We start from the raw sequence: 25,609 nt of genomic DNA, 5'->3' as shown, positions 1-25,609 counted from the left end.
CTTGCATCAGAAGAGGATAAATGCTTCAGATTACACTCTGTGTGGCACAATTTTGAGAGAGGCACGTGCCCCTGAATGCACCTCTCTCCTTTCCAGGTGAAGCTCAGTGTGTCTCTGTCTGAATCAGGAAAGCCCACTGGCATTTCCAGCTTGTGAGAGTGCTGTGCATTCTTCCAATTTTAGAAACAAAATGGGGATTGATTCAGCCTTATGAATTATGAATCTTCTACTTCTGCTTCTGCTTCTAATGCTGTTGATGTCCCAGCCAGTCTATGGGAAGCTTAGAATGAAGTGCCCGCTAAGTTTGGAGGAGGAAGATAGAAAAAAGCCATGGAGCTATTATAGGCCAGGAGACCATTTCATTAGTGTGGTCACCACAGCAACAATAAAGTCTCATTTACCATTGCCTTTCAACATGGCTCCTAACAGACAATCACATTTGTAAGTCATTCAGTGTGATGGAGTTGCATTCCCTCCATCTGTAGTTCTAATACTCTCTCTCTCTCTCTCTCGCTCTTCTTCATATTTTACTTACTCCTACTACATATTGCTGTCTAATTTCCAGAATCATTTTAATTTCTATGGCTTCCCTTTTCTGTCTTCCTTATTGTAAGAGTCTGAAATCCAAAGATATGACAGAAAAATATCTGAAAGAAGTCCAGGTTATTTTCCTCTCTCCATCCAAGCCTTCATTCATGAACTTTTGTTTATAGTAATTACTGAAAGGGTTATGGTTGCCCCTGCAAAGCCCATTTCCATATTTTTATAACTGCTCATTGACATAAAATGAAGGTTGACGTGATGTCAGAGTTTCTTTTCTGGGTCACTTGTGAAACATTCTCTTCCTTTTATGGTGGCTCTGGTTTTAATGAATGGATGATATTGAATGCTGGTTACTGGAGAATTGAAAATTAGGAGTGCTACAAACAATGATTCTTTGTATTTATGATTCTTAACCCTGGTGGAGGACTATCCATATGCTCAACACTCATAAAAATTAAATGGTGATAGCAGATGCTTGTGAATCAGTATCATCTTAAAATGTAATAAGCTTGTGGAGACAAAGAGGAATACATGTTTTATTATTTCTATTAATGATGATGACAATAATATGAATATTTTTGCAGTAGTTTACCTACTCGTCAGTCTAGACTCCTCCACTACATTTTTGCCATTCAAGTTGTAAATAGGAACTCCCAGCTTCTACACAATCTCACTCTTGGACACAACATCCATGACAACTATTTGAACACACTTGGCACTTCAGATGCGTTGCTGGACATGCTGTCTACTGGGGAAGCCAACGTTCCCAACTTCAGCTGTGGAAAGAAGGACAACATTTTTACCCTTCTTGATGGAGCTGAGAGGGACATCTCCGTCCAGATGTCAACATTAGTAGGCACCTACAAAGTCCCACAGGTTTGTGTGTGTTTTTCTCTACCTGATAAAGTGAGTGGGGTGGTAGTACTTGAGTAATGGATTCCATCTTATTTATTCTGTTGAATTCAAGAGCTGTTTTTTGAAGAGAAGAGAAGAGAAATAAATGAAGAGAAATAAATACCCCCTTAAATAGAAAAATAATAATCCTTACCAAATTTGTGGTATTTTCAATAGTGAACAAATCCTTTATTCGTGGAAATAATTCCAATTGATTATCTTATCTTCAACTGATAAAGCACACATGTCTTATGGATTCATAAGGATCCTTCCATTAATTATCCACTTTATTTAAAAAGAATTACAAACACTTTAGCCAAGATGTTATTTTTAGCCTAATATATTCATGATCAAAGTAATAAAAAGGGGGGCAATAGAGACCTTGGAGATGACTGAATTAGTTACTAGGTGAACTATTCAAAAAATAACCCAACTGATAATCCTTTCTACTAGCACGTTTTTCTAAAAAAAAACAAGATACCTGCTATATAACATTGGAAGGTGGCAATAGTAATTTCTATATATAAAGAAAGGAATAAAAAAAGATTCCAGTTATTAGTATCCCATTCATCTAATAGATATTATGGCTAAAATATATGCTGGTTTCTTTGTGAGTCAAATATGAGAGTGGGTAGATAAAAAGTGCATTCCTTCCATTAAAACAAGCAAACTTTAGGCAGAGACAATCCACTGTTAACCTTAGCTTTATCTTGAATCATCTAATTACAAAATACATCACTTGGGGAAACAGTGGTTTTCTCGCTTCAGAGAACTCAATGTAGCATTTGACATGGTGAACATAGAAATGTTATGGAGGAAATTGATTGCCTTTAAAATGGAACCCAGACTGTTGACTTTGATCAAAGCATTTTATACAAGCACTTGTTAGAGAATGTGTGGGCTCAATGGAACCATGAGAAATAGGATAAATTCTTACTAAGGAGCGAGACAAGGAGACATACTTGATTGATGATTATACAGTCTAGAGATTAACAATTTACCAGGACTAACAAAGGATTTTGAAGTACACATATCTAAGTTTCTAAACACTTTCTTGAATACCTTACTATATGCTTATGTTATGTAATTATTATCTTATTTATTTATTTATTTATTTATTTATTTATTTATTTAGTCATATTTCTATGCCGCCCACTCTCCAAGGACTCTGGGCGGCTTACACCAAAGACAGTATACTAAATAGCATATTGCCCCCAACAATCTGGGTCCTCATTTTACCCACCTTGGAAGGATGGAAGGCTGAGTCAACCTTGAGCCGGTGAGATTTGATCCGCTGATCTGCTGGAACTAGCAGTCAGCTGAAGTAGCTGCAGTACTGCACTCTAACCACTGCGCCACCTCAGCTCATAAATTGGATTGTGTAGGATATATAGAAGACTTGACTCCTAATCTCATAATAATTCTCTCAGTATTAATAAATCAAATTAAGTTAAAAATTGTGATCTTTGGAAAATGATTTCATAGCTCTATAGGTGGCTATTAACACATTTCATTATCTAGGTTAGTTGTTTCTGAGACTGGATTTTGGCTTCCGCATCATTGAAGGAGCTCACTTAGAGCAAAGGCGCCAAAATAAATCAATAAAAATCACAACTATCCATGGTCCTTAACCTCAATTAGCAATTTCTAAATATATATATATGGCCAAGGTTACCCCTATGCTCTTATACGGAGTTACAGTTCGGGGCTTCAAACTGTTATCACTACTAGAACAAACCCAATCAAAGCATCTGTGAAGTATTTGAGGGAGGGATAAAAGGATTTCAGCTGCTGCCCTCAGAGCTGAATTGAGAATTTATGCAATTTGTTCATTTGTCTAAAATCAGGGCATATAATTATTAGTGTAAAATTAAAGCGATAGAAACTGACAGACTCCCAAATCTGTATTTGTTAGAACAGAGAAAATTTCAGTTAAAGACCTCTTGGACTGTACAACTCACAAATTATATTAGATTTTTGGTTTCCCCGTGTCTTGTATAACATAGAACATAGAATAATAGACTCGGAAGGGACCTTGGAAGTCTTCTGGTCCAATCTCTGCTTCAGGCAGGTGACCCTGTACCATTCCAGATAAGTGATTATCCAATCTCCTCTTAAAAGCCTCCAGTGATGGAGCATCCACAGAATAGGATAGGATAGGATAGGATAGGATAGGATAGGATAGGATAGGATAGGATAGGATAGGATAGGATAGGATAGGATAGGATAGGATAAAGAGCTGGAAGGGACCTTGGAGGTCTTCTAGTCCTCAAGCAGGAGAACCTATACCATCTCAGACAAGTGACTGTCCAGTCTCTTCTTAAAAGCCTCCAGTGATGGAGCACCCATAATTTCTGATGGCAATCTGTTCCACTGGTTAATTGTCCTCACTCTTAGGAAGTTTCTCCTTAATTCCAGGTTGCTTCTCTCTTTGATTACTTTCCAACCATTATTTCTTGTCCTGCCCTCTGGTGCTTTGGAGAATAATGTGACCCCCCCTCTTCTTTGTGGCAGCCCCTCAAATACTGGAATAAAATAACTGGAAATAACAGGATATTATAGGATAATATAATAGGATAATAACAGGATATGTATAGAAAGAATAGACCGCTGTATATAGCTGATAAGAAAATGATATATAGATAGATAGATAGATATTTAAATTTGATTTATATGCCGCCCTTCTCCGGAGACTCAGGGCGGCTTACAATGCGTTAAGCAATAGCCTTCATACTTTTGTATATTTTATACAAAGTCAGCTTATTGCCCCCACAAACTGGGTCCTCAATTTACCTACCTTAGAAAGGATGGAAGGCTGAGTCAACCTTGAGCCTGGGGAAATTCGAACTTGCAGTAATTGCAGGCAGCTGAATGTTAATAACAGGCTTTTAGTCTGCTGCGCCACCAGGCTCTTATTTTTTTTTGTTCTGTTACTTCTTATTGTTTGTACATGTTTGATTTTAATGTTGTTTTAATGAGTTTAAAATAAAAAACTTTTTTTTAAAAAAAGGAAATAACAGGATAACTGGGCCTAAAAAGATTGCTGCACAAAAATCTGGGATATCAAAGCAGAGAAAGATATAGCTATCCTCAGGAAAGTTGGCACACTGAAAAGGATGACTCGCTAAAAATTACACCTTCACAATTACCAAGTATTTCAAAACAGAAATAACTAAACATCATAGGACGCTGTTTACTTTAACAAGATTTGAGCAGATGGACGCAGTGAATAAATATAGAACATTTACCAAGTTTCTTATAATGAAGAGACTTGTATTTGCAGAGCTCCAGAGATAGACGATTTGTATCTTTTATTCTACTTTTATATATGGTCTTATTAATATTATGATTTCTATGTTCTGTATCTTGATATGGCCAAATGACTAATCAACAATAAACTATTTAAAAAGATTTATTTATTTATTTATTTATTGCGATTTATATGCCGCCTTTCTCCCTAGGGACTCAAGGCGGCTTACAAAATGACAACTTCAATACAAATCACAATACAATACCAATTAAACCCAATTAAAAAACGATTTAAAATTATACCAGTGTACCCCCAAACGGATCAGTTTAATTGGCGGAAGAGCCACGTCTTCAGCTCGCGACGGAAGGAAAGGAGGTCGGGGGCTGTCCTGAGCTCAGTGGGCAATCCATTCCAGAGGGTTGGGGGTCCCACAGAGAACGCCTTCCCCCTGGGGGTCGTCAGCCGACATTGTTTGGCCGACGGCACCCTGAGGAGGCCGACTCTGTGAGAGCGCACAGGACGATGGGAGAACGGCTGGAGATGGTCCTGCAAGTACCCCGGGCCTAAGCCATGAAGGGCTTTATAGGTGAGCACCAGCACCTTGAAACATATCCGGAGTGCCACCGGTAGCCAGTGCAGCTCACGCAGGAGAGGTGTTACACGGGAGTATCTAGACGCCCCCGTAACTACCCGCGTGGCTGCATTTTGGACTAGCTGAAGCCTCCGGACACATCCCAAGGGCAGCCCCATGTAGAGGGTGTTTGATGCTTGTTTGATGCTAAAGATGCTTGAGAACCAAGTGTATTTGTTAAAAGCAAATATTTTGGACTTGAACTGACACCCAAATATAATACAGCCTTCTTTATTACTTTTTCAAGATGAGTTATGCAAGTGGTTCAGTGGCTCTTAGTGATAAAAGTCAATTCCCTTTTTTCCACCGGATGGTGCCCAAAGAAGGGATCCAGTACCCAGGAATCATCCAACTGCTCCTCCATTTCAGATGGACCTTGATTGGTCTCTTTGCTTCAGACACGGAGAAGGGAGAGGATTTCATGAGGACTTTTACTCTTATGCTAGTCAGGAATGGAATTTGTGTTGTTATATCACAACGATTCTCAACGACTGGACATGCAGCGCCCCTCAGGGATGCCCTCTCTAAGTGGAGACAAGTCAATGTCTTTGTTCACTTCACAGAATACGATTCCTTTGGGGACAGAATTCTTCTTTTCCATTCAAACCTTGGAGGTTTGCCAGGGCCCATTGAAGGGAAAGTCTGGATCATCTCACCCCTTGTGAAACTGACAATGAGAAGGCGCAGATTTTTCAAATATGTCCATAGCGTTTGGAACTTTGTTGTCAGGGATAAAGAAAGACCTAAGGATGATGGCTTTGAACCCATTCTCTTTGTACAACCTCAGTTTCAAGATCAGTCTTTTCATTGTTCTTTTTCAAAGCAGTTGTTTTCTATCAAGGGCCGCAGAAAATGCATCCAGAAAGCACCACTGAGGACTCAAAAGAAAAGGAACAGCATCAAAATACCAAATGATCACCATGTTTACAATATCGTTAAGACTCTGGCCCATGCCTTGAGTGCTGCATATTCATCCAGATCCAGGTGGATAAGGAAGGCAAGCGAGGAGAGGTTGATGGCTTCAAGGCTGCAGCCATGGCAGGTACGGGGCCCAGACAAGGATGCATCAAAGCTAGTTCCTTTGGAGAAGGTATACAAATGAGAGGGAGGAGAACCTTCTCAGCTTCCTAGTGCCACAAAAGACCAACAGGTTAGGCAAATCTAACTGTTGGGGGCATAATGTTCCATAAAGAGGACATTATGAGATATATATTATTATATATTATAATATAAGTGAGAGAGATAGAGATGATAGATAAATAGATAGATAGATAGATAGATAGATAGATAGATAGATAGATGATAGATAGATAGATAGATAGATAGATAGATAGATAGATAGATAGATACCGTGTTTCCCTGAAAATAAGACTCTGTCTTATATTTTTTTGAACCCCGAAATAAGCACTTGGTCTTATTTTCGGGGAGGTCTTATTATTTTGGGGCGTGTGGAGCAAGATGGGGCTCCTCTTGCCGTCTTACCTGATTTCCAGCTCTGCATTTAAATATTTTCAGCGGGAGGCTTATTTTAGCACATGCGCTCAAAAGCCCGATTGGGCTTATAATCAGGGGATGTCTTATTTTCGGAGAAACAAGATAGATAGATAGATAGATAGATAGATAGATAGATAGATAGATAGATAGATAGTAGATAGATAGATAGATATAGAGAGAGATGACACAGAGAGAGAGATGATAGATAGATAGATAGATAGATAGATAGATAGATAGATAGATAGATAGATAGATAGATAGATAGATGCTAAACATGGTAATTTCTTTTAAAAAAAGAAGCATGAATTTTTAGTATATTCCTGAATCTACAAGTTTGTGATCACTTTCAAAAATTTCAAGCAGCCCCCAAGAGCATCTAGCCCACTTCCTTCTCTTTGCAGGAATCCCAGTTAAAGGACTAGGACTGATGGCTCCCCAGTTTTTGTCTGAAGACAATCAGTGAAGGGGACTCTGAACTTCCCTGGTTTACAGCTCAACTTCTCTTTTTCCCTTAGCTCAACGTCTCATTTTTAAAACTGCATTTTAGGATGCTTATCCTCTTGTTCAGTCAGAAACTCCTCTCTTGTGATTGAATCCATTTTACCTTGTCCCAAACTCTGGAATAACAGCAAAAAGATCTTAAGTTTCTGTGTAACATATTTCAGTTATTGCATCCACCCTTATCCAACCAACAGTTGGAAAAGGTGCTCCCGGATTCCTTCTGATCCTCGGTTCTCATAGATCAAAAATGGGTCTTCTCATTGTTGTCTTTCCTCAAGGCTAAGAGCATCTCCTTTGATTTCTTCCTTGGCTTTATTGCTCTTCTCTAAACCTGATCCAGATTTTGTGGAAATATCTTCTCCAAGTGTGGTGCCTGCAAAGGGACCAGGTGTTTAATCTCCCCAGATCAGAACATTCATTTCCCAAGATTCTTATGGATACATTAGGCTTTCCATGAGCATCCCACTGCTGACTCACATTCAGTTGGCAGTCAAAGCTATTTTGAGATGTTTTTCTTATCAATTTTGGTTTCCAGTCTTCTTCAACTGCATAATTAATGACAATATCATCCAATTAATTATGTAATTGTTATCTAATCATTAAAATACTACTACTGGTACTAATATATTATTATCAATGACTAGGATACATATATAATACTATCAGAAAAACTACAAATGAAATCAAAAAATCTACTTAGTATCTTCCATCCATTTGTATTTAAATGGAAATACTATAACTTCTAGTATCAGTTGCTAAAAAGCAGATATTTTCTACTAGATTTCGTTTTTGCATTTCCCTCTGTCAAAAAATTGAAATTGATATCTTTGAATAGACATCAAAAATAGCTTTGCCTATGAGTTGGTATTAATCCTTCATTAAAAATCATGATTTGTCATCTCTGTCTGCATAAATGTGAATATAGCAGAAGAGATGGCCAATTTATTGGATTAATTTATTCATGACGACCCCATTTTATGTGGAACATTGGAAATTACTTGAGTACAATTTTACAAATAGATTTTATCGATTTAATTACCAGAACATCCAGGTCTCACCTAACTAGATTCCTAATAAATAGATCAGGAGGTAGTTTTTAATCATTCACTAAAATCAAGTTATATCACCAGCATTCCCACAATCTATTAAGGAAGTTTAATTATATGAGGGAATGACATTGGCAACGAAAGAAGAAATGCTTCCTAGGAATGATCAGATACGATGCAGGGAGACCACAGGTGCATAAAAGGCAGACAAAGAAATTTTGAAAGGATCTGTTGTGGCCCACCAGTGGATCTGGCAGCAGATTCGGACAGTGAGGAGGTTGGGGAGGAACATGGGCCAGTCCTGAGGTCCGGGGAAGACTCTGACACATGCTCTACGTCGGAGGCAGAGATGGGGCCAGGGCAGGGGTGAGTTCTAAATTTTTTTACTACCGGTTCTGTGGGAGTGGCTTATTTTGTAGGTGTGGCTTGGAGGTCATGTGACTAGGTGGGCGTGGCTAGCTGGTCAGAGTTATTTCTGGAAGGTCCTCGCACTTACGACCAGTCCTCGCACTTACGATCCGACTCATTTGTTTGCTTTTAACACTGATCAGCTGTAGGACGGCCCTTTGAAGCCCCGCGGCAAGAGTTTAAACAATTTTTTTCCCTCTAGTCATCAGCTGGGACTCAGGAGGCAGCAATAGATTGGGGATGGGACCAAATAAAAGGTAAGAATAATGTGGGGTGGTGTGGGGGGGCGGGAGGGAACCGGTTCGGTGACGTCATATCGTCACCGCTACCGGCTCGGCTAAACCGGACCGAACCGGGAGGAACCCACCACTGGGCCAGGGCCATATGACAGGTATCAGCTGCCTTCAGAGTCAGACATCAGTGAGGTGGACGAACAGTTAGAACCTGTTCCCAGTGTGCGCATGTGCAGAGTTGCTAGACAAAGGGAACAGCTAAGGAACAAGGGTCGACTTGGGAGTAAGGCCACAGGTGGACGATGAAGGGCCCCTCCCATAGGGAATAAAAGAGGAGTGGAAGGGGAGGAGTGTTTGCAGAAGACAATTAGTTCATTCCTGCATTCTTGCCAGGTATTGCGGTGTCTGAAAGATATCAGCCTGGCCACTCTCCAAGCCTGATAAAGGTTGGTAATTGTGAACTCTCGTGAAAGACTGTGGGAGAGGAAAGACTTTGCTGGAGAGGAATTCACTGAAAATTAAATAAAAGGGGTTTATCGGGACGAGGACTCGACTTCGTGCTGTTGGGGAAGCCTAGGTCAGAACAGGATCCTCCCTAACTTTTCAAGCTTAAAAAGGAGTTGTTGGGAGGTTAGCACTTTCAGAGTTGCGAGATTCTGTTAATGTAACCTTATGATAAAGTAGAATTAGCTCATCTGGTGTACCTGGGAGAAGATTAGCCCGGCAAATTACTTCATGACAAGTCCATGCTTTCCAGGAATCTCTCTGTTCTGTTCAAGTAGTTTATGAATATCTCTGCTTATTTATTTGTAACCTGCTCCAGAATTTTCCTTATAATTGAACAATTTTACCAATTATTTATTTTCTCTATGTACTGTATCTTTTGAACATATTGGTAAATCTTGTTCTCCCAACTAATTGCAAGTTAAGCAATTGTAGAAGAAAGATTCAAATGGGAAAGCACCACATGGGATAAGAAACGACATTTTCTTGTTTAAAATTCCTGTATGTTCCTATTTTTAGTTCCATCCCTTTCTGGAAAAGAATGAGTTTTGCAATCTTTCCAACTTTAAAGTGTATTTGGACCAAAATGGAGATGTAAAAGCAGATCTGGACATCATGAGCTTAGTTTTTCTCCCCAATGAGGAACCCATCCAAGACCAACTAGGAAGATTTGAAAGACAAAGACTTATTATCAATGAAGATTCACTTTTGCGGTTAAAGTTGCTGAACAAGGTGGGGAAAATATTCTTTGTTTTCCAAAGCCTTCTAACCAGTTCTGGAGAACCGGTAGCGGAAATTTTGAGTAGTTTGGAGAACCGGTAGTAAAAATACAGACTGGCCCCACCCCCATCTATTCTCTGCGTCCTGAGTCCCAGCTGATTGGGAGGGAATGGGAATTTTGCAGTAACCATCCCCTGGAGTGGGGAGGGAATGGAGATTTTACAGTATCCTCCTGGAGTGGGGAGGGAATGGAGATTTTACAGTATCCTTCTCCTGGAGTGGGGAGGGAATGGAGATTTTACAGTATCCTTCCCCTGCCATGCCCACCAAGCCACATTGACCAAAGTGTCCTTCAGTTGCTATAATATGGTACACCATTTTAATCTTATATACTATAGCCATGTCCAACATGGGATGCTGAGCAATGATTCTTTAGGACACAGGTCATGCCCTCTGCATTTAGTATCTCAATAAAACTGGTGAAAGAGGTTCTCACATACTGGGGTGGGGGGGTTATAGTGCTGATAGGATCAACATGGATTGTTCCTTGGCAAAACTCTGAGTTCAAAGAAGAAGGCAATTCTGTTGACCAATGGCTGATATTGATGAAATTGAATCAAGACTGAAATTGAAGAGCCTTGGTAGTACAGGGGTTTAAGGCACCCTGTTATTAAGCTTATTAAGACCAGCTGCCTGCAATTATTGCAGGGTTCGAATCTCGCCAAGGCTCAAGGTTGACTCAGCCTTCCATCTTTTCTAAGGTAGGTGAAATGAGGACCCAGTTTGTGGGGGCAATAAGCTGACTTTGTATAAATATACAAAAAGGATGAAGGCTATTGCTGAGCACATTGTAAGCCGTCCTGAGTCTTCGGAGAAGGGCGGCATATAAATCAAATTAAAAAAAAAAAAAAAAAGACAGGATGGGGATCCTGTGGGTCCCAGTGGGAAATAAGCTTTAAATTGGAATTCAAGGTTGACTCAGCCTTCCATCCTTCTGGGGGTCAGTAAAATGAGGGGCCAGATTATTGGGGGCAATAGGCTGACTCTGTAAACTTCTTAGAGGGCTGTAAACAGGGGTGAAATCCAGCAGGTTCTGGAGAACCGGTAGCAGAAATTTTGAGCAGTTCAGAGAACCGATAGCGGAAATTTTGAGTAGTTTGAAGAACCGGCAAATACCACCTCTGGCTGGCCCCAGAGTGGGGTGGGAATGGAGATTTTGCAATATCCTTCCCCTGCCATGCCCACCAAGCCACACCCACCAAGCCTCACCATGCCCACCAAGCCACGCCAACAGAACCGGTAATAAAAAAAATTGGATTTCACTACTGGCTGTAAAGCACTGTGAAGCAGAAGTCTAAGTGCTATTGCTATTCACTTTGTCCTGACTCTGGACAGTGTCCCATGAAAGAGCAGGTCCATGAAAACCAGAAACCAATGCACTGAAATATATCTTTTACCCAAAGAAATGTGCTTCCTGACATCAGAAGTAAAGAGGGACAATTTGAAAGGAAATGCTAGTTAGCTTTAGCCTTTAGCTTGTAGGAGGCAGTTCATTTAAAAACCCTTGAATGCCACTGTTTAACTTGATTGTTAGCTACCTTAAGTCTCTCTGGGCAAAAAAAGGAAGTTCCAAATATAACTACAAAGAAACGTATGTCTGTCTTTCCATGCCAGTTGTTGTCATTGTAGTTTTTCAACGGAAAGGATCTTTTCTTGGATACCTAGCTTAGCCTTAGAAATATTCCTTTTTGACACGGGGCTCAAACTCATGTCCTACTTGCTGCAGCAAAAGATTCCTGACTTACCCTTTTTGACGGACACATTCCCATGACCCAACCTCCATCTTACCTCAGTTCTAGAAACTAGGCAGTAAATATCATCAGCATAGCAGCCATATAAATTTAGCAAATAAATGTACAAAGGAACAAAGAAAATCACTTTTCACGTTGACAGCATTAATTTGCATTGGATTTTTTCTTTGTACCCTGTTTCCCCCCAAAATAAGACATCCCTTGATAATAAGCCCAATCGGGCTTTTGAACGCATGTGCTAAAATAAGCCTGGCTCCAAAAATAAACCCTCCCCGAAAATATTTAAACGCAGAGCTGGAAATCAGGTGAGATGACAAGAGGAGCCCCATCTTGCTCCACGCACCCCAAAATAATAATGTCAAATTTCCGAAAGATGCCCTAATTAATTCATGAGCCATGATCCCAACTTCAAAGGAAATACAGTCATTTATTAGGAGCAACATTCCGGCAATACTCGGATGCAGTTAGGACTAATCCTACATAGATTTACGTTCCCCTATGACCCTGTCTCTCCCTTCCTCTCTGGCCATGTAATAAATCACATTCTCCAATTAACCACTTTGGCTGGCTGTGAAACCTAACACCCTCCTTCTGATTGCGGTCAGAAAGAATGTATGGAATTCACTTCAGTTCTCCCTCCCTCCTGCTCATGGCAACTTGAAAGCTTTGCAAGTTGACAAATAAGACTTCCCCGAAAATATGGCCATGCGCTTATTTCAGGGTTCAAAGAAATATAAGACTGGGTCTTATTTTTGGGGAAACACAGTATCTGAACTGAGATTACTGGGATAACCAGGAGATGGTTTTCAACTATTTTCAAAGCTTGGCAATGTTTAACATAGTCTAGAAGAAACCTTTCTAGAATCTACTGGTAAGAGGTATCTTCCTTCATCACAGTTTTATTCTATTGTAATAAATATAAATATAATAATAAATAAATATAATACAATCATGTTTAATAAATCTTTTAGAGCAAATTTAACTATAAAATTTCAGATGGGATCTGAAATAGGCCCCTATCTCCTCACTGGAGCAAGTGAGATGGGTCAGTCTAGTTGGGTGATATTTCGCACTGACCTAAGCGAAGGCCAAACTACTTGACTTTTCTACGTCAATTTTCTGTGGATGGTGAGTCCCAACATATTTACTTTGGGTTTCCTTGTTTCTCTGCTTAGTCTCTGCCTCAGTCCAAATGTGTGGAAAATTGTTATCCTGGATTTGTCAAGCGGGCTCGAGAAGGAGAACCAGTTTGCTGCTACGACTGCATTCCTTGTCCAGAGGGGACAATCTCCATTCAGGAAGGTGGGTGACACTGGAAACCTTGTAGAAATGGATTAATCCAAAGCACTTTGATGACAGTGCATGTTAAAAGATGCATTGAGGCTCAACTGTTCTCTTTATTATCAAAATGCCCAATCTTTTAACTATGGAGAAAAATATCAAAAAGATCTTGAGAAGATGGGGCTGGGAAGGGATAGGGAATTGTGGCAGAATGGGCAAGCTTTATCTCTGCCAGAGAAAACATTGCTTCTGCTTTTTAGTTTTTATGGATCCTTCTATATTTACTTTCCTAGGAACATAAGAATTCTTTGAAATTTGAGCAACTGTCTCAAGACGATGTCCTGAAAAGATTACTGCAATGCATTCCACATGGGTCTTTTCTTAAGGATCAGTGGGAAGGTATCACTGGTCCACAGTGAAGTGGTGCGGACAATTAGAGTTGCACCTCATTACACCCATATTCCCACTGGTCTAAGTAGCCATTCCAGATTATTAGCATGACTAGCTTTCTCGGACAGCCAACTAGAGTTTATGAGAGAGACCTCCTCTCAGTATATTGAAAAGCATCATGTGACAGTATTCAGGATGTTTGCCTAGAAAAATTAAAAGGTAAAGGTTTCCCTCGCACATATGTGCTAGTCGTTCCCGACTCTAGGGGGTGGCAGTGCTCATCTCCATTTCTAAGCCGAGGAGCCAGTGCTGTCCAAAGACGTCTCCGTGGTCATGTGGCCGGCATGACTAAATGCCAAAGGCACACAGAATGCTGTTACCTTCCCACCAAAGGTGGTCCCTATTTCTCTACTTGCATTTTTTATATGCTTTTGAACTGCTAGGTTGGCAGAAGCTGGGACAAGTAACGGGAGCTCACCTCGTTACGTGGCACTAGGGATTCGAACCGCTGAACTACCGACCTTTCGATCAACAAACTCAGCGTCTTAGCCACTGAGCCATCACGTCCCATTAAGTGATTCATTACTTACTTTTAATGATCTAGGTTGCTGTGAAGGTTCTGCACCCTACACAGGAAATCTTTCACCTCCTATGACTCCCCTATATTTCATAGATCTTTAGATTTGTTTTGTTTTTTTAGAAAATGATATTCGTTGTTTTAGAAATGATGTTTTTTTAGAAAACAGAATAGAATTCTTTATTGGCCAAGTGTGATTGGACACACAAGGAATTTGATATTCATTTTAACATTTTTCTGTAAAATTGTTAAGAAATGCATCTTGGAACATTGTTCTGGTAATAGATGTTTTCCCAAGAAAGTATTTCTTGAAAGGTAAAAGTGAAGAATCTTATAGAAATATTGCTTTTGGGTTTTGTCAGATATGGAAAAATGTACCAAATGTCCGGATGATAAATATCCAAATGAGAATCGAGTCCAATGTATTCCCAAAAGAATAACCTTCCTATCTTACGACGAACATCTGGGTATCATCCTGATCCCTTTTGCCCTACTTCTGTTCCTAACCACAGTTCTTGTTTTACTCATATTCATTAAATACCGAGAAACTCCCATTGTCAAAGCCAACAACCGGGACCTATCTTACATCCTCCTGGGCTCCCACCTACTTTGCCTCTTGTCGCCTTTTCTCTTTATTGGTCAACCAAGGAAAACCACTTGCCTTCTCCGGCAAACATTTTTCAGCATTATCTTCTCAGTTGCCATTTCTTCTCTCTTGGCCAAAAGTATTACCGTGGTTCTGGCTTTCATGGCCACAAAACCAGGAAACCGAGTGAAAAGATGGTTGGGGAAGAGCTTGGCCAACTCCATTATCCTTTCTTGTTCTGCTGTTCAAATTATCATCTGCTCCATCTGGCTGGGAGTTTCTCCCCCATTCCCTGACTCTGACCTTCACTCCCAGCCTGGAGAGATCATCCTACAATGCAACGAAGGCTCTGTTGTCATGTTCTACATCACCCTCAGCTACATGGGCTTCCTGGCTGCCATCTGCTTCACGGTGGCTTTCCTGGCCAGGAATCTCCCTGGAGCCTTCAATGAAGCCAAGCTAATCACCTTCAGCATGCTGGTCTTCTGCAGTGTTTGGGTGACATTTGTGCCTACCTACCTAAGCACCAAAGGGAAATACATGGTGGCTGTGCAGGTCTTCTCCATCTTGTCCTCCAATGCTGGTCTGCTGGGCTGCATCTTCATCTCCAAGTGCTACATTATCATTTTGAGGCCTGATCTGAATACAAAGGAACAACTTACAAACAGAAGAAATGTAAAAAATTGACAGAGGAATTTCAAGTCTCAAAACGTTCCAACAGGCCACACATAAAAAATGGTCCACGTTGTTCTCCATACATGAGTGGGCAACGACTTTGCTTGAAGCAATTAAAGGGCAGCTGGAAGAGCCCCCAATATTTGTCCAGTGCAATTCCAAGATGTCCACAGAGCTCTGTTGAACCCTCAAAGGAGCATATCTGTCCTCTGGCCTTAGCCTGAGAAACTACATTCAGGTTTTTGAAATATGACATTTCTGCAACGAGAGTCTGGTTGATATGGCAGAAACATAGCAGATATTTACAACAGAGACTTGTGAATTTGGAAAATGAGGGGCAGTTGTTGGGAAAGTTCCCAATTAAAGGAAACCTAAGGAAAGGTTTTATTATTAAGAACCAAACCAGGGTATTTGATCCTGGACTCGGAATGACCAGAGTGATTTGTGGTAAATAAGGAACCACGTAAGACTTTCTATGAATATAATAACAGACAGTTAACTTGGAACTTTAACTTTGCTGTTTAACCTCTGAACTATTTCATATATGTAATGTATGGACAGGTCAGTAGAGTTGCACATAAATGTACAAGCTTATAAATTTTGGACCTGCCTTGCAGCAGGGTGGAACTATTATTGTTCCAAGTCAACCTTCAACTAGAAGGGATAATATGTCTTTTTGTCCTTCATTTTTTAATTCATATTTTCAATGCTTTTGACTAATATTATTTTGCCTCTGTTTAATTTTATTTCTTTTGTATTTTGTATTTTAATCTTTTGAATAAAATAAATTTTTAAAAAAAGAAACATGTGGGGGGGGAGGATCTCTAAAAATGTTTTCACAATCCACGAGCCAGAAAGAGGGGTGGGATTCAGCCAGTTCAGATCAATTCAGGCAAACTGGTTGTTCATTTTAATCTGGTTCGTCAAACCGGTTGTTCCAAGGACTGGCTGACCCCACCCACCCCACCCTGCCCCTCCCCTCCCAGGAGTCTACACATGGCCCATTTTGGATGCCAGGTAAGTGCAGGGCACGCACGGAGGCTCTGGGAGGGCAAAGAACAGGCCTACTGGAAGTACCAGAAGTTGAAAAATGGGCCCGTTTCCAGCCTCCTCTGGAGCCCGGGGAAGGCCTTTTTTGCCTTCCCAGAGGCTCAAGGAAAGCCTCCAGAGCCTGGGGAGGGTGAAAAATGGACCACCTACCAGAAGTACCGGAAGTCTGAAAATGGGCCCATTTCTGGCCTCCAGAGGGTTTCCGGTGCCCGGGGGAGGCCCTTTTTGCCCTCCTGGAGGATCCAGGAAAGCCTCCAGAGCCTGGGGAGAGCAAAAATGCCCCCCCCCATGTTGCAGGAGGTCGAGTAGGCCACGCCCCCATGGCCACGCCAACCCAGCAACCAGGAAGTGAACCAGTTGCTGAAATTTTTCAACCCCACCCCTGGGTGTATGCACACACACACACATATACACATATACACATACATATAGAGAGATAGAGATAGAGATAGAGATAGAGATAGAGACAGAGACAGAGACAGAGACAGAGACAGAGACAGAGACAGATAGATAGACAGACAGACAGATGATGATATAGATCAGGGGTGTCAAACTCAAGGCCTGGGGCTACTTAGATCTGGCCTGCAGGGTTGCCCTGGAAACAGTGAAGGACCAGCCCACGGTGCTTCTGCCAGTGAAAATGGAGCTTGGGAGGGCGGCCCACCCGAGCTCCCTTTTCACTTGCAGAGGGTTGCAGGAGGCCATGGCAGCCGAAAACGGAACTTGGGAGCCCATTTTCACTGGCAGAGCTCTCGGGCCATCACAGGTGCCCCCAACATGATTGACGTCAAGCTGGCCACATCCACTCTGGCCACACTCACCCCAGCTCCCCCAAGGTCCAACACAACCCTGATGTGGCCCTCAATGAAATTGAGTTTGACGTCCCCGATGTAGATAGATGGATAGATACCGTATTTTTACGGTATGAGACACACTTTCCCCCCCCCCAAAGCAAGGTGAAAATTCGGGTGCGTCTTATACACCAAATGTAGCCCTGCCCACCTGCCGGCCCCCACCCTTTGGCCTCTGCCTCCCAGCAATTTACCTCCTTGCAGCAAACAGCAAACAGCCCGTTTCAGCTTCAGCACAGCCTGATTAGCATAAGCAGTTGATTGTCAGTTGGATCGGCCTCCTGACCCTCAGCTGTTTCAGGCTGCAGGGACTGCCACTGCCTATTGCCCCGCGGGCCTCCGCTGCTTGCTGCAACGAGGCAAATTGCTGGGAGGCAGAGGCAGAGTTATTATGAGTGTTTTATGAGTCTTATTTTCTTCTTTGTGCCCTTTTGTTGTAAAATTTCAGTCTAGAATCAAAAATTAGCTGGAATTTAAAAAGCATTTCACTAGCTTAATTAAAATGTTACCTGAAGGAAAATAAAGAGAGGGGGGAAAAGCTTCACATCTAACAGAGTGTGTGCTGAATAACTTACTGATTCTGACTACAATACCAATCTATGCAAAGAAAAAAACTTAAAACACTTCCAAACTGGTAAAATTTCATATTATTTCTCATATCCATGCACTAGCGTATATCTTGTTTTCCTCTCCAAAAAAGATAGGTGTGGTCTTATTGTCCGGAGTGTCTTATACTCTGAAAAATACGATAGATAGATAGATAGATAGATAGATAGATAGATAGATAGATAGATGATTGATAGATTAGATAGATAGATAGAAAGATAGATAGAGAGATAGAGAGATAGAGAGAGAGAGAGAGAGAGAGGTTAAATAGATAGATGATTGATAGATGATTGATAGATTAGATAGATAGATAGATAGATAGATAGATAGATAGATAGATAGATAGATAGATAATTAAAGAGAGAGAGAGAGAGAGAGAGAGATTAAATAGATAGATGATTGATAGATGATTGATAGATAGATAGATAATTAAATAGATAGATAGATAGATAGATAGATAGATAGATTATTGATAAATGATTGATAGATTAGATAGATAGATAGATAGATAGATAGATAGATAGATAGATAGATTAAATAGATAGATAGATAAATACATAGATAGATGATTGATAAATGATTGATAGATTAGATAGATAGATAGATATCGGGGTGAAGTACCACCAGTACGCTGATGACACCCAGCTGTACATCTCCACTCCAGACCACCCCAACGATGCCCTTGAAGTGATGTCCCGGTGCCTGGAGGCCGTGCGAATCTGGATGGGGAGGAATAGGCTCAGGCTCAACCCATCCAAGACAGAGTGGCTGTGGTTTCCGACGTCCCGATATAGTCAGTTGGTGCCATCACTGACTATTGGGGGCGAATCATTGGCCCCCACAGAGAGGGCACACAACTTGGGCGTCCTCCTGGATTCACGGCTGACTTTAGAAGAGCACTTGACGGCCGTGACCAGGAGGATTTTTCATCAGGTTTGCCTGATTCGCCAGTTGCGTCCCTTTCTGGATCGGGACTCCTTACGCACGGTCACTCATGCCCTCATCACCTCCCGCCTGGACTATTGTAACGCTCTCTACATGGGACTCCCCTTGAGGAGCACCCGAAGGCTCCAACTGGCGCAGAGTGCGGCCACGTGGGTGGTAATGGGAGCGACATGGCGTTCCCATGTAACACCCCTCCTGCGCGAGCTGCAGTGACTCCCGGTGGTCTTCCGGGTGCACTTCAAGGTTTTGGTTACCACCTTTAAAGCGCTCCATGGCTCAGAACCGCCTACTACCACCAATAGCCTCCCACCGGCCGGTACGCTCTCATAGAAAGGGGCTTCTCCGGGTGCCGTCGGCCAAACAATGTTGACTGGTGGCCCCCAGGGGGAGAGCCTTCTCTGTGGGGGCGCCTACTATCTGGAACGAGCTTCCCCCGGAGATACGGAGAAGACCTTTTTATTTCACCAGGCGGGCCTGGCCTAACTTTCTCCCTCTTTTTAAACATTTTTAATATTTTTAAATATTTTTTAGTATTTTTAATATTCAAAGTTTAAATTTGTTTTAAATTGATTGGGGTTTTAAATCTGTCTGGGCCAAGCCATTTAATTCAATTTTATCTCTGCTTTTTAAATTTTGTATGTATGTATTTTATTGTTGGCTGTTCACCGCCCTGAGTCCTTCGGGAGTAGGGCGGTATATAAATCAAATTAAAGTAAAGTAAAGTAAAGATAGATGATTGATAGATTAGATAGATAGATAGATAGATAGATAGATAGATAGATAGATAGATAATAGATGATTGATAGATAGATAGATAGATAGATAGATAGATAGATAGATAGATAGATGATAGATGATAGATGATAGATAGATAGATAGATAGATAGATGATAGATAGATAGATGATAGATAGATAGATAGATAGATAGATAGATAGATAGATAGATGATAGATGATAGATGATAGATAGATAGATAGATAGATAGATAGATAGATAGATAGATAGATGATAGATGATAGATAGATAGATAGATAGATAGATAGATAGATAGATAGATGATAGATAGATAGATAGATAGATAGATAGATAGATAGATAGATAGATGATAGAGGATAGATGACAGATAGATAGATAGATAGATAGATAGATAGATAGATAGATAGATGATAGATAGATAGATGATAGATAGATAGATAGATAGATAGATAGATAGATAGATAGATAGATAGATAGATATGAGGGTTGCACAAAAGCAAATCACAAACAGGTCGTACTGTTAAATTAGGAGCTTTCAAGGGTACTGATTGCTTCCTTGGTGTTAGAAGACAAGCAGAACTAGAGCTAAGTGTCATCTATCTAGAATGGCATCAAACTTGATAGCTCTGGGTGACCTTCCCTAGAAATCACTGGAGAGAAAACGTCATCTTCCTCCAGCATCACTTTCTGGACATGTACTGACTGCAACCACTGCAGAATAATGCCCCAGAGGGAAGATCTGTTATTTTTCACTTGCGTGATTGTTTTTCCCCTGCTACCCCACTGCACATGGAGCTCAGAAGAAGTTTAGGAATCCCTAGAGGAGACATTGATCCTTATTCTAATTCTCACCATCCCAGTCTTTGATGCTTCCTTGCTATTTCTCCGGTGACTGCCTTTGATGTAAACATCAGACCGAAGCAACGTGGAAGGGAATCTTACTGTTAGATCAGGCGCAGGAACAGAAGACGTGACCAGCTCGATACATGTAACAAACTTTATTTACATAGTAACAAGTAAAAGAAGACTGCTGGCGCGCTGCCGGAGCTCTCCTTATATTCGCTCCCGGCAGACGCACCGCCCCTAGACAGGGATTCAAATCTCCCGCCCGATGGCTGGCAGCCAATCAGGGCGGATGCCCTTATATGGACATAACACTCCTCCCCCCTTAGTCTGAACTGTCAATCTCGTTTACAAAAGTCACGTAGTCGCGCAGGTACGTAGGACGCCTCGGCACCCTAGCTGACCTGCGCAGTCTCACTTGTTCTCCGTCTCCGACCTGGATGGACGGGGCTCTGTCGTCTCCGGGCTCCCTCTCCGGAACCGGGCTTGGTTCGGCTGTCGAGTGAGCGGGGTCACCCCCAGCGCCTCCGGCCGGACCGCAGACCTTGGGTGGCTGGTTCTGGTGGTCTTCTTCCTGGCCTGTGGATCTGTTTCCTCGTCTCGGTGGCTCGGTTCCGACCCGGGAAGAGCGTCTGAGTCTTGGTAAGTCCATCGTTTGCTCCTCCCTGGTCTCCCGGGCGCTGCGGTTCGGTTGCGGTTCGGCCTGGTGCCGGGTGGGTGGTGGTTCTGTTTGGTGCCCTCTGGACCGGCCCGCCGGCTGCGGGAGGTGCTGGCCCGTGTTGCGTTGTCCGACCTCGCAGGGGTGGTGTTGGTCTGCTAGGTCGGGCTGGCGTTGGTCTACCCTGTCTGGTCGGTGGTTGTCGACCTGGTCGGGCTGTTGTTGCGGCACTACCTCTGCGGGGCGGCGGAGGTCTCCCTTGCCGGGGTGGTGCAGGTCTACCTGGCCGGGTTGTTGTCGGCTTTCCCTTCCCCCTAGTCCCTGGTCTACCGTTGGGTGGTGCCTGGGGTCATCCGGGTCGGGGTGTTGTTTCCTGGCTGCCTCTTGTGATGGGCGGGGGTCCCTCTCGCCGGGGAGTCGAGTGCCACCCTTGCCCATAGGTTTGGGGGTGCCCGTCTTGGATGGGTCCCGGTCTACTCGCCTGGAACTGCAGTCTCCCTTGCTGGGCTGGCATGGGCTGCTGTAACTGGTGGGGTGCGCTGCTCCTCCTCTGGGCAGGTCCCGGTCTACCTGCGGGCTGGGTTGGTGGTCCTTGGCCTTGCCGTGCCCGGTGCCCACCTGGCTGGGTTGGTGGTGCCATCCCCCGTGCAGTTGGCCCCGGTCTACCTCGCTGGGCTGCCGGTGTGACAGCATTTGGTAGTGGGCTGGGCCAACCTTGTCGGGGTGGTGCTGCTCTGCCTCGCAGGGGTGTGGTAGGCCTACCTCGTCAGGGTGTTGTAGGCCTACCTCGTCGGGGTGTTGTAGGCCTACCTGGTCTGGGTGTGGTAGGCCTACCTCGCCGGGGTGTTGGAGGCCTACCTCGTCGGGGTGTTGTAGGCCTCCCTCGTCAGGCTGGTTTTCATGTGCCCCCCCCCACCTTTTTCGGAGTTGGTCGATGTGGCGTCTCGTGAACTGTCCATCTTCCAACTCAACGATGTAGGATTTGGGCCCGGTTGTGCTGGCAATTTTCCCCTTCAGCCACTTAGGAGAGCCGCTGAAATTCAGCGCGAAGATTGAATCTCCTTTGCTGAAGGCGCGAAGCGGGCGGCTGGCGGTTGCGGTCACTTCCGGGCTGTATTGGGGGTGCAGCCGGTCCAAGGGTGACCTCAACCTTCTGCCCATCAACAGTTCGGCCGGGCTCTTGTGGGTGGTGGCGTGTGGCGTGATGTGCTGTGTGAGGAGGAAGTTGTCTATGCGCTCTTGCCAGTCCCCCGGGCCCATCTTGGTGAGGGCCTCTTTGGTCAGCCGGACCATGCGTTCGGCTTGTCCGTTTCCGGCCGGCCTGTAAGGGGCGGACAGGGCGTGGCGGATGCCCAGTCCTGCCAGGAAGGACTCCATGGCCAGGGATGTGAGCTGGGGGCCGTTGTCTGAGACCAGCACATCCGGTAGGCCGTGTGTGGCAAACAGGCGGCGCAGGGCTCGGATGGTTGCTTCAGTTGTGGTAGATGCCATCGGCACCACCTCGAGCCATTTGGAGAAGGCATCTACCACGATGAGGAGGTGTCGCCCTTGCATCGGACCCGCGAAGTCAATGTGGATCCTCGACCAGGGGTTGCTGGGGGTCTCCCACTTCGCGACTTCGGATTGCGGCGGCGCTGGGCGAACTTCTTGGCACGGGTCACATCTGGAGACCCATTGTTCAATGTCTTTGTCCATGGAGGGCCACCAGACATAACTCCGTGCCAGGGCCTTCATGCGGACGATGCCCGGGTGCCCCTTGTGTAAGGTTTCTAGCGTCCGCCGTTGCAGGGTGCCTGGAATCAGCACCCTGTCTCCCCATAGCAGGCAGCCTTTGATGGTGGACAGCTCCTCCTGTTTCCTTGCGAACGGGCTGAACCTTTCCTCTGGCTTTTCCGCTGGCCACCCTCTGAGGATCCAGGACTTCACTTGGCGGAGTGTGGGGTCCTTTTGGGTGTGGACGGCCACATCTGCGGATGACACCGGGCAGCTGGCGTCGTCATCAATGTGAAGTAGGTGGAGCGTGGGGGCTGGGTCCTCGACCGGCTTCCTCGACGGGCATCTGCTGAGGGCGTCAGCGTTCCCTATGGCTGTGCCTGGCTGGTGCACGAGCCTATAGGAGTAGCCAGCTAGGAAGATGGCCCATCTCGTCATTCTTGGGGACATGAAGGTCGGGGTTGGTTGGTCGCCTGCGAGGAGTCCCAGGAGAGGCTTGTGGTCTGTGACTATGGTGAAGCGTCTTCCGTAGAGGTATTCGTGGAAGCGCTTCACTCCAGCCACGATGGCCAGGGCTTCTTTGTCCAGCTGGCTATAGTTCCGTTCTGCGCCGGACATAGTCTTTGAAAAGTACGCGATTGGGGCTTCCGAGCCATTGGGCAGTTCGTGGCTGAGGACTGCCCCCACCCCGTAAGGCGACGCGTCGCAGGTCAGTCTGATGGGGAGCGTCTCGCTGTACTGGATGAGGACGCTTTTGGACGTCAATAGTCCTTTGATGGCCCGGAATGCCGCTTCCTCTTCCTGGCCCCACTTCCAGGAAGCCGATTTCCCCAGCAGGCGGTGGAGTGGCTCAGCAACTGTGGCTTTCTGTTTTAAGAAAATGGCGTAGAAGTTGAGCAACCCAAGGAAAGCCTGAAGCTCCGTTTTGTTTTTTGGGCTTGGAGCTTCATGGATTGCTTCCACTTTTGATTTGGTGGGGTGTATGCCTGTGCTATCAATGAGGAAGCCCAGGAACTCGACTTCCTGTACTCCTATGATGCACTTGTCCCGCCTGACCCTCAAACCCTTGTCCTTGAATCGCTGCAGGACAAGCCTGAGCCTTTCAAGGAGTTGGGGTCTCGAGTCACCGGAGATGAGCACATCATCGAAGTAAGGCACCACCCCTGGAACGCCTTGGAGAAGGCGTTCCATCATGGATTGGAATATGCCAGGGGCAGCGCTGACTCCAAATTGGAGGCGGTTACATTTAAATGCCCCTCTGTGCGTGACAATTGTCTGAGCCTCCGCCGTTTTGTCATCCACTGGCAGTTGCTGGTAAGCCTGGGCCAGGTCCAGTTTCGCGAAAATTGATCCAGATCCCAGGGAATGCAGCAGGTGTTGCACCACTGGGACTGGGTATGCGCTCTGTGCCAACGCCTTGTTGATGGTACAACGGTAGTCAGCACAGATGCGCACAGACCCATCATGCTTCAGTGGGGTCACAATGGGGGTCTCCCATGAGGCATGATCGATCGGTTCCAGTACGCCCTGGGCGATCAGCTTATCCAGCTGTTCATCTACTTTCGGCCGCAGGGCAAATGGAACTCGGCGGGGCTTGAGCCTGATTGGGGTGATTCCCTTGTCCAGATTAAAGGAGATTGGCCTCCCCACAAATTTCCCCAGCTTACCATCGAAGACTTCTTTGAACTCTTCGATGATGGAGTCGAGTTCGTCCCTGCGGATCTCGTGGATGCCCTGAAGTGAAAGTCCTAGAGGCTTGAACCACTCCACGCCCAGCAGGTTCGGTCGGCTGTGCTGCACGATGGTGATGGGCAGCTTTCCATCGAAGTCGTTGTACTTCACATGGATGGTTGCTCTGCCTAGGATGTCGATGGGGTTTCCATTAAAGTCCACAAGTTTGTCTTTCGGGGCTTTCAGCTGGGTCCTTTTGTATGCCGGTTTCAGCTGTTGTAGGTGCTGCCAGTCCATGATGGAGAAGGCGGATCCGGAGTCTACCTCCATCTTGCACGGAGACCCCTCTGCTAGCAGCGTCACGTGGAACTTGGTGGTCCCCTCGTCGCTTGTGTGAGCAATGGTGGTGGTCTGGTGCACCGTTCTGTTTCGGGGATATTCCTCCTCCCCGCGCCGGGACTGGTTTGAGGACCGTTTGGATGTCCTCTGGTTATCTTTGCGATTTTCCCGGAATCGCGGTCTGGGCGGCTCCGGGGCTGGGTCTGTGGCTCTGCAGGCCTCGGCGATGTGGCCCCTCTTCAGGCATCGGCGGCAGGTCGCGTCCCTCCATCTGCAGGTCGCTCTGGGGTGGTCGCCTCTGCAGCTGCTGCATCGCTCTCCGCGGTCGCCATGCGGTGGGGTTTCCCGCCTGGGAGGGCGGGACACCTTGTGGACGGCCATTTCCTCATCAGACTCGGATTGAGTGGTTGCCTCGTCCGATGAGGTTGGGCCCGACTTGTGGATCTTATGGATCCCTCTTGCTTTTACCATTGCAGCGGCTGCTTGTTCGGACGTTTCCGCCGCTGTTGCCTCGTCGAGGACGTCTTTAAGCGGAATCTTCTTCCTGCTGAGGAATTTCTTCTGCAGCCCCACATCTCGCATTCCAAACACAATGCGGTCCCGGATGGCATTGTCCACATTGTCGAACTCAC

At 44.6% G+C, this 25,609-nt stretch overlaps 1 protein-coding gene and 1 pseudogene across 1 annotated transcript; both read left to right on the top strand.

Annotated features, from left to right (window-relative positions):
* The window catches only part of LOC139311899 (zinc finger protein 420-like), a 285,827-nt pseudogene that overhangs the window by 176,352 nt on the left and 83,866 nt on the right, over positions 1-25,609 (top strand).
* Positions 281-15,556, top strand: LOC139313455 (vomeronasal type-2 receptor 26-like). The gene is made up of 6 exons (XM_070939063.1): positions 281-453; positions 1,152-1,419; positions 5,566-6,360; positions 10,024-10,236; positions 13,211-13,337; positions 14,646-15,556. The coding sequence occupies exons 2-6, from the start codon at positions 1,282-1,284 to the stop codon at positions 15,554-15,556; spliced, it is 2,184 nt and encodes a 727-aa protein (XP_070795164.1). The 5' UTR covers positions 281-453; positions 1,152-1,281.

The sequence above is a fragment of the Pituophis catenifer genome, unplaced genomic scaffold, assembly GCF_029215685.1.
Source record: "Pituophis catenifer annectens isolate HBS135680 unplaced genomic scaffold, rPitCat1.0.hap2 SCAF_2, whole genome shotgun sequence".
Lineage (NCBI taxonomy): Eukaryota > Metazoa > Chordata > Lepidosauria > Squamata > Colubridae > Pituophis > Pituophis catenifer.
Note: the sequence above shows the minus strand (reverse complement) of the source record. Positions and strands in the feature narration are given on the sequence as shown.